Raw genomic sequence first — 17,597 nt, forward strand, 5'->3', positions numbered from 1 at the left:
GGTTCATACATACCTGTATATATAATCCTTTACCGACATCAGTGTTTGCTTAGGTCCTGCACGAAGCCGCCCATGGTCCTCCATATTCAGCTGTCTGGTAACCCACGACCGGGTCCGACCTCCGTGTAGCTGTTAATATTATTAGGTGGAGATCTCAGGGTCTACAGTATTCCAAAGTCTTGGAGATTTGTGTTTGTTTGATAGGTAGTGGATGCAGCTACAGTATTTTACATTAATCGCTCAACAGCGCTCCATAGTCATGGGTACCTATTTCCATATCAACCAATCGCCTACCTAAGATGTAGCTTGCTAATTGAACTACTTACCTCAGGTTAGGTAAGCTTTCACTCAGAACTTGTTCACAATTAATCTCAAAAACATATATTAGGTAAGTATAACTCTAGCATTCATATTAGGAATGCCATAAAAGGGTGTCCTGATGCGATAAGCTGTTGAATGCACAATGTAATATGCACAATATGATATGATATGTAAGATCCAATCAATTTCCATACGCGCAGAAAATTACATGGGTAGCGCAGAAGATAGCCAGTACTACTTTGTAAGACAGACGCTTCTTGATCCATCGCATCCTTCGCGATTGTTCTTGAGGGGTATTTTTGATAGCAATAATCCCACGTACCTAGGAATAGGAAAAGGGAGCATCCAGGTTCATGAAACCTGTTTCAGGCCCTGACCCCTGGAATTGTCCAATCAAAACAAAGATTTGACTGGACAGTTACTTGGTTGGGAATGTAGATTTAGACCATGCTGGAAGGAAATTTCTTAGTTGAAGTTAAGATCATTAGTAGGTACCTCTTTAGAAAGTACAACGCGGAGAATTAATTCCACTTTATTCCCATTATCTTCGCTAATACACCATTTAGCTGTAATACTTGCTAGTACATAATGAATACATGCAAGATCTCTTGAGCAACACGTGCGACCACTGCACTCAACTTGGATTATGATTGGTGAGAGCAACATCCGGCGGGAAAAGTTGCACTAGATACCCTGTTATATCGGTCAATTGTATACGGCGTCTTTCTTTCCCCAGGTCACCAGTTGGAAAGGATGACGAAATGATCTACCTGCTGGAATTTCCTCTAGTGCAAGACGCACACTGTTATTGGCCGCTTCCCCCGTAAAGTCCTTAACTCAGCTCATCACAATTAAAACTAGAGATGGGTACGGATTAGGCGTATTATGACATCTACCTAACGGCGACATAGCACCTCTGATGGTTTAATCGTCGCTTGATAGGAGGTACCTAATAAACCTACATAAGTTAGGTAAGGTAGGTAATAAACCTACCTACATATTATGTACTATGTAGTGGAAGGACCCAAGTTCATTTCTTCCCTAAGGGAGGTGACATATGGTAGGAGATGCCCCTTCGTGATTTCACCTTCCGAGTAGATCATGTAGTTAGCTATCTTAATGCTGTCGGGTTTACCGTAAAACCCTTCAATTTAGTGGTATTTTCCCTAAGCTGAATCTGGCTCTTATGCGAAAAAAGGGGGATCGACAACCACAATTTTAAGCGACCTACCTGGTAAGTACTATGTACATAAGGCAGGTGTGGATAAATTTGAAACAGCAAAGCCCAATGCTAATGGATTGGCAATGCCAGCTCGGGTATGTTCAGATGGCACCTAATAGTCTAGGTATACCAGGTAGATAGAATTGCAACATTATCCCTTTAGGACCCAAACATGGGTCCGGCTACTAGCGTAACTTTTTGACCAGGAAAGCAATCTCGCTACCAAGCTATTGTCCCCCTGTATGTATCTTTTTTAAACATAGCGTGTTTTTACGTGTGTTTAAACGCGTTTGTACTTAATTCTAGACATTTTTAAGTATTTGGGTTTTAATCGTAGCTTTTGATATTGCAGTAGGTATTACGTTTAAATGACTTACTTAGGTAGTTATCACGATATTGAACAGGTGTGGGGTATCTTAGTGTCATGATCAGTATGATCTCATGTATTGTAGTCACTCTCAGGCTATATAAGCCTTACCCCCTTCAAGATCAACGATCATAGATGATCAAGCAATCTTCCATCTCGACACAATTATCCAGAGCTTTACGGACGTTATCTTAGATTCCTTTGATCACCTCTTAATATATCTTCTTTTGGCCCTATTGCAGTCTATTCTCATGATATAACCTCGACCATAACCACCACCACCCGTATCCTCAACATCATGAATACCTTCCCAGGCGGCTAGTTATCTTCCCAAGCTATTCATTGCCTACTGATCAGGAGATTGAATAGTCTTGAGTAGAGGGTATCTACCCCCAGGAGGCTTTTACCCTCCTGTTCAATATAAATGTTAAATGTAATATAGTGCTTTATAATATTAAGGAATATTAAAACGCGTGGCATAAAATAAATACGATTAAATGATACATTAGCCTTATAATATTTATTAATACAATGGTTAGCTTTAATGAAAACACTAATATTCGAATCATACTCATTAAAAAGTCAATATAAAATAGCTTTAACAGCGTATTTGTTTAATTGTTTACAAGCATATAATTCAATACATTAACCAAATAAAGCCTCATATTAATTTAGTGGAAATATGTTTAAACGTTGAATTTTGATACGTTAAGGCTAGCTACCTAACAATACGCTACTGCATACTAGTCCTGGACCCATGTTTGGGTCCTAAGGAGATACTATTGAATTGGTGAGTTCATTGGGGTCCGAGATTCCACAATAACAGTTCACATAGGTATTCTGTATGCAGGTGCAAATGGGTAAGGTAAGAAGCAGTACCTAACGTGGGTGCTGATTACCTAATATAACTACCTAATCTCTAGCTACATGTACTACATACATCAATGTATGTATCTAGATAGTTAGGTGCATATAACAAGGTAATCAGCCACATTCGCTGATCCACCACCGAATGCACTAGCCACGTTTTATTCCAAGCTGTTGTCAACAAGTTAATCAGTCAATGCTGGTGAAACAAGTCGAATGCGATAGCACATGGAAGATAGCTTGTTCTATGTAAACATCGCTGCTGTTAGAGGTTGCAACTTAACAATGTGGTTTCCTTAATAAATTAATATTTACATTCCTTCTGCGCGACTATGGATGATCTTTCCGGCCTCGATTGGTCTTCGACCAACCCGAGTAAAGATGCCAGCAAACCTCCCCCTATGAATTCCATGAATTCCATGAACTCCTTGAACTCCATGAACTCCACGAACCCGCCTACTCTCTATCCCACTCTACGACCGACGCCGTCCCCTCAACCTTCCGCCCGATCCACGCCGCTCTCAACCCAAGGTTCCGCCTTCGCCGCCCCGAAGCCACAAGCGGGAAAGCCGACAACCGATAGTTTTAGTGGTCTTGTGAGCTTTACCGGCGCCAAAAGCAACGCCAACCTAACCCTTCGAGAACGGCAAGAACAGCTAGAAGCACAGAAACGTCAGAAAGAAGAGGAGGAGAGGCAGAGACTGCAATCACAATATGGAGGTGGCCAATTTTGGGATAATATCGGTCAGGGTTCTACACCTGCATCCCGGACCCTTTCTCCAGCTATTCCAACACCGTCGGTCAGTGGCGGAATAGCAAGTCAGAATGGACAGAAGAAAGATGATGACGATGATCTTTTCGCTGCATTTAACAGAGATACAAAAGTTGACAATGCCAGCCACTTTCCTCCACCTGCACAGCAATTATCTAGGAATAGTACACCAGCTAATACCGCTCAGCTGGACTTGACTAATGCCAACGCGTGGAACCAAGCTACGACTTCAATTGGAGGCGCGCTTGGTGATGACGATGACCCATTCGGCCTGAATCAGATGAAGAAGCAACCACACCAGCAATTGTCACTTAATGACGACGACGACGATTTCCTGGGGGATCTTGCGAAGCCTGTTGACGAGGTGCGGCGCAAAACCCAAGCTGCCCAGCCTAAGCCAGAACCTGGACGGCCTATCGAGAGCAATGACTCGGACTCCGAGCCCGAAACTCTTACAACAGGAGCCAGTTCAGATCCGTTTGACAAGGCTGTCGCGGAATTAGTCGAGATGGGTTTCACAGCCGAGAATGCAAGACGAGGTTTAACGGAAAGTGGCGCAGGTCTAAATGTTCAAGCAGCCGTTGGGTGGCTCCTAGATGATGCGCATAGGCAAGCTCGTAGTAAGAGGTCCCCGGCGGAATCCGCTCCCGAACGAACTAGGAGAGACGATAGCCGTTCTAGGAATCATGGCAATCCCGCATGGATGAGTAGAGACCAGGCAGATGATCTTCCTGCGCGGAGAGATAATCGATCCCCTGCTTCCGTGGACGAATTTTCAAGAAGAGCCGCGGCAGTGGGCTCTAGTTTCTTCAAAACGGCTAATTCCCTTTGGAAAAGCGGACAGAAGCAAGTCCAAAAGGCAGTTGCTGATTTTCAACAAGAAGGTGGCGACTCTAACCAACCAAAATGGATGCGTTCAGCCCATTTAGACAGGTCGCATGCAGAAGAGCGCGCGTCTCAAAGTGCCACAGACGAGGCCCTAATGCTAGAATCTGGTGCGCGACCAGAGAGACATTCGTCTAGACCTACTCAGAGCCGACATAGCGAACCAAGAGATCAGACACCTGCCTTACCCACTCGACCACGCACACATTCTCCAGGGGTGGTGCCAAAATGGCAACAAGCGGTACCACCAAGTTCCCGCGATCCCAGGGCACGCTTAAACAAGCAAGAGATTGAGGAGCAAAGTGCACAAGCCTACGTCAGTCCTGCGAGGAGAAAAAAGGCTACACCTCAACCAGCACATTCATCTGAGTCTGAGCCTAATCTGTTATTTGATCAGCCATCTCACCAACCTTCTCAATCTCAGCCCCGGCGCTCAGCTCAGTCATCAACTCCTACAATTAAACCGGCTACACGGGCCCCTTCAAAACCTATCACCCCACGGCCGGCTCCTCCCGCCCGAAATATTCCCTCCATCCCTCCATCAACCTTAGAAGCTTCTACACGACACCGGCTCGAAGGAGCAGCTCATTTCAAAAGGGGAGATTACGACGCTGCATATACAAGTTATACTAATTCCCTAACCGGCATACCACAGTCACATCCCATTTGCATTGTTTTACTTACAAATCGTGCACTCACTGCTCTCAAGACTGGTAGTCCTAAGCAGGCTGTTAGCGATGCGGATGCTGCGATCAGCATCATTGGGCCCTCTCGTGGCGAAGGCGAGAAAGTCGCATTGCCTGATGGTGAAACACGCGATATGAAAGACCTATACGGCAAAGCGCTCAGCCGAAAAGCCGAGGCTCTTGAGCAGATGGAAAAGTGGACAGATGCTGGGAACGTTTGGCAGCAATGCGTTGAGGCGGGTGTTGGCGGTACGAACGCAATTGCAGGTCGACAGCGCTGCCAGAAAGCACTTGCTCCTAAACCTAAACCAGCTCCAAAGCCGGCACAGGTAGCTAAGCCGCGACCAAAACCCTCCGCCGTATCAGACCTTAACCCGCAAAGAAGCTCGGAAGCGGTGCAGCGCCTTCGGCAGGCCAATAAGGAAGCTGAGGCAGCTGATGATGAAAAGTTTGCGCTTGGCGAGAAAGTCGATGCTAGGATTGCTTCATGGCGTGACGGTAAAAGGGATAACTTACGGGCCCTACTCGGGAGTCTTGATCAGGTGCTGTGGGAAAATAGCGGATGGAAAAAGGTAGGCTTGCACGAGTTAGTGGTTGCAAACAAGGTCAAGATACACTACATGAAAGCCATTGCTAAGTGTCATCCTGATAAGGTGAGTCGTCAATTTCTATATGAGATTTAGCTACGTTTATATGCCGCGTCTCGCATCCCATACTAACAGGTCTCATATAGCTACCTCAAGATGCGAGCACGGAGGTAAAGCTCATTGCTGCCACGGTATTTTCCACCCTAAATGAGAGTTGGGATAAGTTCAAGGCCGAGAACGGCTTATAGGTCTCTAGTCGCATCGATATGAGAAGATATACCAAACCTAAAAAAAACGTGAATAGTGTAGATAGATATGAGACCACGAACATAGACGCATTGTAGCAGCATAGCAATAGTCAATGCCAACTGATTCTAGCAGTGATAAACAACAGCGCAGTCAATATTTCTCCTATCTGCACTCTTCAATTTTCAGCCCGGGATATCCTAGCTCTGCTGTTGTTATTACCATAGTACCTGAGCAGTTCCGTTCCTTGCTAACCCAACCTGAGTTAAGTTACCCGGGCCCGGATGTTAGGGTCCCAACCTTTTGCAATCCCCGGTTATTCTTAACTAAAGCAACTTATCCTCAAAGGCTATCTCCTACTTACGTCAAAACTTTCCTTTTTCTACTCATAAGTATCAAATACCAAATACCATAGTGGCATATGGCTTCTAGCGTACTTGCTACGAGCATGGCTGCGGATTACCGAATAGGGGAATCCGACCACGAGTAACGTCCTTTAGTGCCAGATGCCATTGACCCCGTTTTCCCGAATTCGTTCAACTACCTTCGTAGCAGCCTCGGTAGGGCGAAGGACTAGGCGATGTTTGGATCTCTTTTTGCGGGGGACCCCGTTTAGATGTTGCGATCTGACCTGCATGATGCCAGCCATCCAAGCCAAACCAAGCCCGGGTTTTATGTTGTAACGTCTTGCCATCTATGGTTTACACTAAACAACTGCACGTAATCACTCTAGATGAAGACATACCTAGGTACCTTGAAGTAGTTTATCTAGTGCAATAACTACCGGTACTTGCGTTGAGGTACTATACAATTATTACAGTATAGAAACTACCCCCTTGTTTTTATATAAGGAAAAAAAACTTTTTTCTCCAACTGCCTGATTAAACACATTTTAGAACTCCCCGAAGCTTCACATCCTCCGCAACTTCTCCGCATTCCAACATCAGCGCACCGCCACTTATAGCACGAGGCCAAGGGCGCTATACCATTCACGTAGGTTCCGATCTGGGTTAAAGCCCCACTAAGCGCCATACTTCCCCATTTCCCATTTCTCCTCCTACTCATTCCGTGGTAGTTGGGGTACATCGCTAGCGGGTACCTAGGTAGGTAGACCCGGCTCCACCCCGGCTTTCCTATGCTTACTGGTCGCTTGGGGGTTGCGATGAAGGGAACTTTCCAAGGCTTTGGTGTAGCAGTATTTTTTTTTTTTTTTTAGGTAATTGTGAGACATTATATATATCATCTACCGTCGGCTTGCCTCGATTCCCAATTTACTTTTCCCATTGCCTCTTTTTTGACACATCGGATGTTAGCCGTTCCTGCTTTTGCTTTGTTCTCGGGGTTATAATACCACGAGCATCGACTACGGCCGCAGATCTTTAACCACTTTTAGTCCCGCTGCCCGATCGATATCGACGTGGGACCAATTCATCCCTATAGAAGGCCACCTGGGTATAGATCTATGTCGCGCGATTGGTCTTCAGTTGTGTATCTCATCAGCCTCTGACCCGAGCAGCCTTAGTATATCGACTTTGGCCGAATCTCGCATATCAACTCTGAACGCAAGCTAAATTTGACATATTCATCATGGGGAAATATTTTGGCCTTCGAGGCAACTGGCTGAACTATGCCATAGGCATAATTGCCGGATGTGATTTCTTACTTTTCGGATATGGTGAATATGTCCAATCGGAATATAAGGTGTCACTTAGATAACCTAACAGTATCTTAGATCAGGGTGTGATGGGCGGCATTCTCACCATGCATCAGTTTCTTGAAGCTTTTCCGGATATAAATCCAGAGGCTCAAGATATAGACAGCACAGAGCAAGCGAAACGAGCGTCGACCCAGGGTATCGCTGTTGCGGCATACAACCTGGGATGCTTTGTCGGCGCCGTTACTACTATTTTCATCTCGAACCCCCTCGGTCGAAGGCGAATGATTATGCTTGGCACTACAATCATGGTTATCGGTGCTATCCTACAAGCTAGCGCTACTACGCTCCCTCACTTCATCATCGGCCGTGTAATTACTGGACTCGGAAACGGAGGCAACACGTCAACTGTTCCTACTTGGCAATCGGAAACTTCGCGCTCTCACAAACGAGGCAAGCTGGTTATGATAGAAGGTGCTTTAATTACGTGCGGTATTATGATCAGCTACTGGATCGATCTCGGCTTCAGTTTCATCGACAGCAGCGTCGCTTGGAGATTCCCGCTTGCTTTCCAAATCGCATTTTGCTTGTTTATCTTGGCCTTCATTTGGAATCTGCCAGAGTCTCCGCGATGGCTAATTTTAAAGAACCACGAGGACGAAGCCCGGGAAGTCCTTGCCGCTCTAGGAGACACAACGGCCGACTCTCAGGAAGTTCAAAACGAGTTTACTGCTATCAAGGACACCGTTCTCGAGATGTCCAAGGGCAGCTTTAGCGACTTGTTCACTATGGACAAGGACAGGAACCTCCATCGCACGTTACTTGCTTTTGTGAATCAGATGTTCCAGCAGATCAGTGGAATTAACCTTATCACGTATTACGCCCCTGTTATTTATAGCGGACTCGGTATGAACGACTTTATGGCTCGACTACTCGCTGCTATCAACGGTACAGAATACTTCCTTGCTTCGTGGCCTGCTGTGTTTCTCGTCGAAAGAGTTGGTCGGCGGAAGCTCATGCTCTTCGGTGCTGCCGGCCAAGCTATCAGCATGGCTATTCTGGCTGGTGTAAATTCCGCGCCTGATAATAAAGCAGCCCAGGGTGTTGCTATTGCCTTTTTGTTCGTTTTCAACACATTTTTCGCTGTCGGCTGGCTTGGAATGAGTAAGTGTCTAATAAGCATTTCAGTCTCCATATGTTGTCTCACAAATTACGGACAACACTTTACCTAACAGACTCGCGTAATTACTCGGAAACATGTTATGGAATTTTGACTGATTAATATTTTTCTGTAGCTTGGTTGTACCCCGCTGAAATCACCACTCTCCGAACCCGTGCGCCGGCCAACGCGCTCTCCACCTCTTCCAACTGGATCTTCAACTTCCTCGTAGTAATGATCACCCCCATAGCATTCAACAACATCCGGTATCAAACTTACATCATATTCGCAGTGATCAACGCGTTCATGGTGCCATCGGTCTATTTCTTCTTCCCCGAGACGGCATACCGTTCGCTCGAGGAGATGGATTCCATCTTCCACAAGGTACATGGTGCCAAGGGTTACTTCACGGTCGTGGACATAGCTGAGAAGGAGCCCCGCCGCTACGGCAAGAACGGCGAGTTACTAATCGTCTACGAGGAGACGGAGGAGCATAAGGCCCACATCGCGCGCCCCGCGCACAACGAGGGCGGGGGTTCGGGTTCGGGCTCGGCCTCGCTGGCCACGGATGCCGAGAAGGCGCAGGGCGGCGCGTTTGTCGAGAACCACGGCTAGAGATTCATGTATATACCCATTATGTGCTATTAACGGGTAGTATTTTACCACCCTTAATTTGAATTACCTAGATCTCATATGGAAAGCTCCTATGGATAATTAGATGATTATTTTTAGTTTAGAAGTTATTTATTTAACCCTATTTACTGTATATATCCATTATGAAGGAGAGCCTTATGGCGCTTAAGCGATAGAAGTTCGAGATCAAATATAGTTCTTGGAACCACCACTACAAGAACTATGATGCCTAGCTTGAGTGATTCGATTATCTCCAAGATGGGTAGGTCCGTAAGTGAATAAAACACATGGTTAGGTAGGTACAATCCCTTGCTTCGTGCCAGGAGAGATATAATATTTGACGAAAAGGGTAACCCGAAGACGAAGTAGTGAGGTACACCTATAGGGGAGCGCTAGCTTCGGACATCCTTGACATATAATTTAGCCTCCTATAGACATTCCCTTCGAGACAGATAGATCTAGTGATTCGCCACCTTGACTTTAGATACAAGTGCTCGAGTTAATTATTGATGTAATTATGTAACTATATCCGTATTATGGACCGGATAGGGCTTGAGCTCGTGGATTCGTGAGGTAGAGGGTCTCGGTATGCTCCGGGTTACTCTATCTAACGGCCCGTTGGGTTGAACGGGGAACCCAGCAATCGAGTGCTTCGGTAGAAATAAACTGGTGCATTTGCATAATTCCGGAGTGAAGGGTTTAGGGTGAGGGGAGTAATTTAAACGACGTGCACGTACAAGATCCAATGGGATTTACGTCGATGTTAGAAATTCTAGGTCGGCTTCCTCGCGGCGAGGTATGGGTTAAGGGATAACTAGGTAGGTACCTAAAGCGATGAGATAACTACTAAGTATAAGTTTTATATTAATAACACTTTGGTGGGCTCAAGAGTGTGTATTGTATGGGCTCTGGAATTGCTGGAGAACAGGGCGTTTCAGATATGGGACAATGGCTTAGTCTGAATGTCCTCACATGTCGAGGCTAGACAGGATATAACCTCGCTAGCTAGTGCCATGGACGGGGGCGGGGTGTAGAGTCTAGGCTTTCGATATCCACGGAAGCGGAATGGTTGTTGTACTGGAGGACCAGAATGAAGGGTAAAAAAGGAGTTGGTTCCAAAATTATGTAGGGCGAGGATCTGTTACCTTGGCTCAAGTTCATATAGTCTTTTATTGTGAGGACTACATCCCCTTACTACAGTTGTTCTCCCGCTCTAGTTCTACTCAGTACCTTGTATATCCCATGAACGCTGATTATAGACCATACTACCTACCTACGGTAGTATACCCAGGTCCTTATCTGTACGCTTTAATGAAGAGTTCCCTCTCGACTGTTAGACCTTGGGTACTTTCACGTTCAAAGCTTGAACGACCTTCGTTAGAGGTAGGTATGCCTTTGATGCATATATATCTCTACGCCATAGCAGCAATATCACTTCTCAGTACGGGTGTTATTGCATCTGACGTCTCACTTGACGCAAACCGTTTAAACGTTCATCATCGTTATTCGGGAGGGCACTTGGCATTTCCACAGGATTCCTGCTTCAGTCAATTAAAATAATCTGACCCATATGTTCTGGGCCGATGGATTGAGAAGGAGACCCGATCCTGTTACTTAGGATAAACTCATGATCCTAACTTGTTTTATGGTTGCTTTCAATGGGAGTGCCAGGTATGCCTGTCATGGTTGAATTAGTAACACTTGACCTTCTATCCTCCTTTATACAGGCCATAGAGCCCTACTCTAACCAGTCTATCTCTGTATCCCCACATATCCCTAACAGAGAGTAACGATGCAAGCAAGCAATTCTCCTTTTCTTTTCGGATTTGAAATCGTTGTTGTGTAACTCATGTTGCGTTCCGCTAAGCCGCTAAATAAGAGCCAGTTGAGAGAACAGTAATTAAGACGGGAAACTTCGAACCTATGTCAGGATTTTAAATAATGCACCAAAGACGAAGATACTTTTATATGAATAGACACAGTCTTGTACAACCGGACTGAGCTCCTTGCACAACAGGAAAATCATTCCCATCGCTGTTTGCTTCCACCTAGCCACGTAGCTTATAAGCTTGCCAGTCCCCAATGATCCAGACGCCAGAAAAGAATACCTAGCGCAACAAACAGTTTAGAAGTACCTACTATCTGGTTTATCTCTTGTCATGGGGTTGACTTTGCTTCTCTTTTTACTTATTAATAAATCGCTGTAACCCCCCAACCATCGTTCGTGAAACGCGATGTTATGATATTGATAGGTATATAACCGTGAGTACACTATTGTCACAATCCCAGACACTGATCGCTGTTCATTCATGTCTCTGCAAACAACATCAGACCTTGTCAGCAATTGTTTATGTAGATACCTACTATGGCTGTCAATCTTCATGTTCCTCGCTACATTGTTTTGTGACAGCTCGATGTTGATTTTAAAGACTGAGACATAGTCACTACGCGACTATTATATGCTTTGATTTCAGGAATATATAAGCTACTTGGTATCTACTCGCATTCCTTCGCCACCCGCTATGGGGAAAGACAGCTAAACATACATATAACTATCATTTAGTCTAGCCAGTTATTGTGGGAAGAGTCTCGAAGGGATATGGTGCGGTTCGTTGTCGATGTCACGTTGTGTCTCCATTTCGTATCGATATCGGACGTGCTTTAATATCAAGTGGTAATGCGTAATGCGTAATTGCTCCATGCTCACCGGGCTTTCAAGGTACTAGGTAGGAAGCGCATAAGATCGTAGCTTCGAATTCATTTCGGCCTCGATTAACAATTACCTAATTACGGAATATTCGGTAGTGATTTTTACACTTAGGGGTACCCACGCTAGTGATGTCGGGACGATTTTGCTGGACGGCAGATGTGGTTGTACATGCTAAAAACAGCATCGTACCCGTCCCCTGAGGAGCCTAGCTACCTCTGCCGGCCAAGGGCTCTTTTAGTGCATCTCCCTAGTACCTAGTGTACATATACCACGTACGTAGAGTCCCCACAGGGCCATTAGGTAATAAGAACCCTGGATAGAACCTCATTTGCCCAATTCTTTACGAATTACAACATGTATATATGTACACATTTCCCCTAAACATCTAACATGACGTCTACGGAAGATGATAAGGTTAGAATCTAACACCAAGAAATAATGCCTCCATGGCTTCTGACGGCATAAGAACTACAAAGTACCTAGTAGTTAGTAATAAAATGATGCCTAACAAGTACCTAGTGTTTAATGATTAATGTTAACTAACAATTAATTAATAAGCGGATGTTATAGTCTAAGGTTCAGTCCTTTGTGAGTTCCGATTTGAAATAAAGCGGCTCACCTCAGCTCTAAAACGAAAACGAAGCCGAATGACCCGGCATCGCATAGTGGATATTTTACGAGGCGGTGGAGGAAACCGAAAAAGCTAGGGACCGCCGTTGCGCTAAGCAAGGCGGAGCAGAGCCGCCGCCAGTTTTCTTGTCGATCACTTCGTATTGAAGCCGCCTCCCGAGTGGTCGTATTATCCGCAAACAACGTTGTTGATGCGACAAATGATGCCCATAAGCCGGCTTAACTAACCTGAGCTTGCTTTTTCTTCTTCTTTTCTTTTCTGCATAAAAGGGGGGGAGTCTAGAATCTGGGGCTATCTTTAAAATATAAAAGATCAGATATCTCCAGCTGAACGGAAGTCTTGGTTTTTCTCTAAGCATCAAGCTAGGTAATTAATTTACTACCAACTTTGTACAAAGAAGTTCGTCTCTACGCAAATAATACTTAATACCTAACTCTCTAAACACCAAAACCACACCAAACCTCACTTCAAAAATGGTTTCCGTCAAGTCCCTCGTCGCCAGCGCCCTCGCGGCCCTGCCCCTCACGTCCGCGTACATCACGAACATCGCGGTGCCCGCGACCGCCAAGGCCGGGGACAAAATTCCGGTGACGCTGACGGCGTCGATCTACATCCAGAACTGGGACGACTTCGGGATCGTCTGGGGCGTGAAGCCGACCTCGTGGAACTGCGGCGACATCGTCTGCGTCGGCCGCCGCATCGCCTACACCTCCCTCTTCCCCGACAACCAGCCCAAGCCCGGCCAGTCCACCATCGACGTCACCCTCCCCAGCGACCTCCAGCCCGGCGACTACAACATCGTCGCTGCCATCCCTTACCTCGTCGGCGTAAGTATATATATACAATTTTTCTTTTTCCTTTCCTTTTTCTTTTTTAGAAAATATACATTATGTTAGGTAGACTAACGAATTATATAATAGGCTTCCGGCGAGACCGAGATCCAGGGCCACAGCGCCAACATTACCATCGAGGCGTAAACCGGGTGATTAGGTAGTTTGAGCTAACCCAGATGTTGCTGGGTGGGGAGTAGGAAGTGTTGACATATTTCCTTACCGAATATGCATGGGAAGGTTACCTCGGAGAAGCTAGAACCGTCATGACGATTCTGCAAAGAATCAGCTACGAAACATTGCATAGCATGTGCACGTAACATGCAAACGGCGTTGTTGTAATTTGGGATTTGCTTAGCATTACCATTGATAACATGAATTTTATCATTCTAGACAATTGAGACATACACGTGCATACCCAGGTACCTTTAACATGTAGTGATCATTGTGCTGCTTGTAGTAATCTTGCTCTGGTTGTATTGTAATCTAACTAATACCTAACGCAAGCCGAACACCTTCGCTATGCTGCATTAAAAATAAAGTCGAGAACGGCGGCAGTTTTCTATGCCTTCGAGTCATAATACTTCGTAGTGGAAAATTATGATGGTGTGTACTGCTGTTTCGGCTATCCCTGCCATCCTATATGAGCATATTTAGCATTCAGGCTAGGTTGACTACCGCTCCCATTTCTGCACGCTTATTCCTTAAAATCATGGTATCTTTATATAGCCTGGTTGATAGCAATGACGTCGTGATCGTGTTTATTCAAACGGAATGTCGTACCATCCCGGATATATTCGTCGTGGTTGGTAGTCCTCCAGCTAGATATTGTTTTGACGGTGGTGGATGCCGTATGCAGACGTTTTTAGCGACAGCAATATGTTGAATAATATTACGGGGATGTGGGATGAGCTTATTCCCCTCCCATCCTCCCCCCCTCCAATACCTAGAGGCCGAGCATGTGTCGCACGCTCTCTCGGACCTTCCTCTCGTACTCGGGGCGGTTCTCCCGCCACATCTTAGCGGCTTCGACGTTAGCCGGGCTTTCGTCGTTGGGCTCCGCTAGCATGCTCATGACGGATATCAAGATCTTCTCGACCGACTGAATCGGACTCCACCGCTCCGAGGCGTGTTCGTAGTGGTTCGGGTCGTCTCCGGGCGGGTGTAGGATGGAAATGCAGACTAAACCGCTCTGATAGACTGTTGTCCGGTTAATATTATACTAGGTACCTGATATATAGGTTGTTGGGGGTTAAAAACAAACCATTAGGGTGGAAAACTTCCCCTAGGAAGGTCATCTTGGGCGGTGCCAAGGGGTAGTCTTTGGGGAACTTGAGTTCCGCGGCGAAGACGCCACCTTCGAAGGGAGTTCCCTCGGGGCCTTGGATCAGGGCTTCCCAGTGCAGCATGTCGTCCTCGCTAACAGGGCCGGCTGTGATTCCGTCGGGTGGGTTGTTAGTTAGCATCTTATACTCTTGGAGAAGCCGGCGGTGGGCTGTTGATTGGGCCATCTTTTGCTGGTATGCGATAATCTCTCTACGGTTTCGTGTGTCTATTAAAAAGTTTCTAGTTCTAAGATTAATATTTATTTTATTTTGCTTTATAAAATATGTCGCAAGTTAAAGATGAGTCAATCGCGATTGACTATGTGCAAGTTATGCAAGTGAATTTTAAAGTTTGTAAAGTCGTATCGTATCGGGAACGAGGGAAAGAATAGTACATAGGAGTAGGTAACGCAAATATCATTGGCGGGGTTTATTGGCAGGGATTCGCCTTCTGTAGCAATGTAGTACCTTCTACGAAGTACATGATCCCGGTCGGCCTCATCTAGGTACCTTAGGATGAGCCGAGGTTAATCCGATAGAAGCCGCGCTTTTTGGAGCTCAGTGAGAAGCTTCTCTAAGGTTCAAACCTGAGCTCAATTTGAAAAAAGTTCCATAACTTTGCGGCCAATTTTAAGGATTCGGGGCAGTATGCCTCCTCGATTTGGTCTTCGACCCATTGGGCGTAAGAGTTCCCTCTATTTAAAGACGCAAAGTGCCGAGAGGAATTCTGTATGCTTCTTTTGCTCATTATCGAGTCAACCAAGCGCAGATTCTAGTCGTCGTCGTCCTTACAGACGAAAGTCTTTGAATCCTCGCCGTTTTGCTTCAACGGCTTCCTCTGGTTCCGGACGTGTGGTGGATAACCCCCGCAAGGAATTAGAGGAAATTCTTGTCGAGCTCGAAAAGCACGCTGCTAACTATGTCAATCTTCCCCGCCTGCAGCTGGCCATCAATGGTTTGCGGCAACATCCGGGTGATGAATCGATAAGAGTTGCCATACTGGGTCTCACATATGGAACCGAATCCAGTCAGATTGCGAAGCAAGTGCTGAAACTCTTACTTGCTGACCCCTTGAAGCCCGAGGAAGAATGGGAGAGGGAAGTCGATAAACATGATTTAACACAGCCTATGATCATCCGAGTTGGGGAAGACGCACCCCAACAGTTCGGGACCATTTCAGTTTCTACGAGGGGTAGTTTACTGCATGAGATTCATGTCTCGTCTGCCACGTTCAATGGTCACAATCTAGAGTTATTACTCATGGAGGCAAATCCGACCATATCCGCGCAAGAAATAGGAGCTCTTGGAGGATTGGAAGATTCGGCGCTTGTTCCTTCGGTCGAGATTCCCACTTCTAGTACGGGGAAGCATACCCCTTTTGCAACACCAGTACACAAAGCCCTAGTCGTGGCCGACGGTATTCAAGGTCTCGCATCGATAGTGTCGATGCCTAGGCGAGAAAGTAACCGTGTGGTCGCCACTGCGGTGAATTTGCCTGAATATAAACCAACCGATAATTCTCTTTTACCCTTTACTGTTATCGATGCTGGAACGGCAAGCATTGGGTTAAGTCTAGTTCGCAAGAATCTCAGTCATGCCATTGAGTATGAACATCTTTGGTTCCAAAGCAACGTTCCGAAATTAGTCGAATGGTTAAAGGCAGACATCATGTCTTCTTCTGACGGCACGACTAAACCACCCGTTAAGGAGCTCATTAGCTCACTGCTCAGAAATACGTCTGCAAGTATAGAACACGAGCAAGCTCGTCAGATCGGCTCTTCACTGTCTTCAACTCTCTCACCCACTCCCCCATCAGTTTTACAAACTAGTCTCGATGATTGGGCAGAAAGCGCACACACGGAATTACAGGAACAACTTGATTTAGCGTTCTCCAGTAAGCGATGGCGCAAGTTGGGATGGTGGAAATTATTCTGGCGTGTGGATGACGTGGGGATGCTCACAAACGATATCCTTAGTCAAAGGTTCTTAATAAATTCAGAGAGAAGTGCTATCTTTCTTGCTGGGAGAATGAAAGAAGCGGGTATCACTTTGGGACCTTTCCCGGATCCATCATCTACTACCGACGAAAATGGCCCTGAGCCTGAGCCACTGGACGCCGAGACTGGCAAACTAGCAACGGCCCATTGGCCAGTAAATATCCCCGCTACGCGTCGTTACCTTCAAACTGAAACTATTCCCGCTTTACAAGCCCTTGCGCAACAACTCACGTTGCAAACTCTCAGCACGTCGGGGCTCACAACCGCGCTTGGTGGACTTATTTATTTGAGTACTTTGACAACAACACTGTATGAAGCTGGTGCGGTCGCCGCATTAGGCATCGCATGGAGTTTAAAGCGCATGCAAAAGAAATGGGAAGCAGCACGAGGGTTCTGGGAAGGCGAAGTCAGGGAAGGAGGCCGCAAAGCGGTCCGAGGCGTTGAAGGTGTGATAGGCGACGCTTTGAAGCCAAGACCAACTCCCAAAGATAAGGTAGATGGGCAAGAAGAATTGGCCAAAGCTAAGGGGCTAGTAGAACGGGCTCAGGAGTTGTTGAGCAATCTCAAATGAGATATACGTCTGCTGTAAAATAATGTACATTGATCATGATACCAATAGACACGACCCGACACACCTTCGACTACCCACCTGATCTACCTAGTATCTGTGCCTAATAGCAAAATGTGCCGTCTGCTTGTTCTCTG

At 46.0% G+C, this 17,597-nt stretch overlaps 5 protein-coding genes across 5 annotated transcripts; 4 read left to right on the forward strand and 1 right to left on the reverse strand.

Moving 5' to 3' along the window:
- The first annotated feature begins 2,964 nt into the window (after positions 1–2,964).
- F4812DRAFT_421254 (uncharacterized protein) lies at positions 2,965–5,874 on the forward strand. Its single transcript, XM_047933531.1, has one exon. It carries the CDS (start codon positions 3,110–3,112, stop codon positions 5,801–5,803), a length of 2,694 nt encoding a protein of 897 aa, XP_047792348.1. The 5' UTR covers positions 2,965–3,109; the 3' UTR covers positions 5,804–5,874.
- Positions 5,875–6,980: 1,106 nt separating this feature from the next.
- F4812DRAFT_421256 (general substrate transporter) lies at positions 6,981–9,634 on the forward strand. Its single transcript, XM_047933532.1, has 3 exons — positions 6,981–7,628; positions 7,686–8,771; positions 8,903–9,634. The coding sequence occupies exons 1-3, from the start codon at positions 7,541–7,543 to the stop codon at positions 9,379–9,381; spliced, it is 1,653 nt and encodes a 550-aa protein (XP_047792349.1). The 5' UTR covers positions 6,981–7,540; the 3' UTR covers positions 9,382–9,634.
- A 2,864-nt stretch (positions 9,635–12,498) lies between these two features.
- Positions 12,499–13,965, forward strand: F4812DRAFT_310760 (uncharacterized protein). The gene is made up of 3 exons (XM_047931341.1): positions 12,499–12,584; positions 12,668–13,567; positions 13,661–13,965. The coding sequence occupies exons 2-3, from the start codon at positions 13,214–13,216 to the stop codon at positions 13,715–13,717; spliced, it is 411 nt and encodes a 136-aa protein (XP_047792350.1). The 5' UTR covers positions 12,499–12,584; positions 12,668–13,213; the 3' UTR covers positions 13,718–13,965.
- A 26-nt stretch (positions 13,966–13,991) lies between these two features.
- F4812DRAFT_421266 (ubiquitin-conjugating enzyme/RWD-like protein) lies at positions 13,992–15,334 on the reverse strand. The gene is made up of 2 exons (XM_047933533.1): positions 14,835–15,334; positions 13,992–14,770 (listed from the first exon to the last, which is right to left on the reverse strand). Exons 1-2 carry the CDS (start codon positions 15,079–15,081, stop codon positions 14,517–14,519), a joined length of 501 nt encoding a protein of 166 aa, XP_047792351.1. The 5' UTR covers positions 15,082–15,334; the 3' UTR covers positions 13,992–14,516.
- Positions 15,293–17,597, forward strand: F4812DRAFT_310714 (uncharacterized protein). Its single transcript, XM_047931339.1, has one exon. The coding sequence runs from the start codon at positions 15,544–15,546 to the stop codon at positions 17,461–17,463; it is 1,920 nt and encodes a 639-aa protein (XP_047792352.1). The 5' UTR covers positions 15,293–15,543; the 3' UTR covers positions 17,464–17,597.

Source organism: Daldinia caldariorum (assembly GCF_022478825.1).
Source record: "Daldinia caldariorum strain CBS 122874 unplaced genomic scaffold F4812scaffold_4, whole genome shotgun sequence".
Classification (NCBI taxonomy): domain Eukaryota; kingdom Fungi; phylum Ascomycota; class Sordariomycetes; order Xylariales; family Hypoxylaceae; genus Daldinia; species Daldinia caldariorum.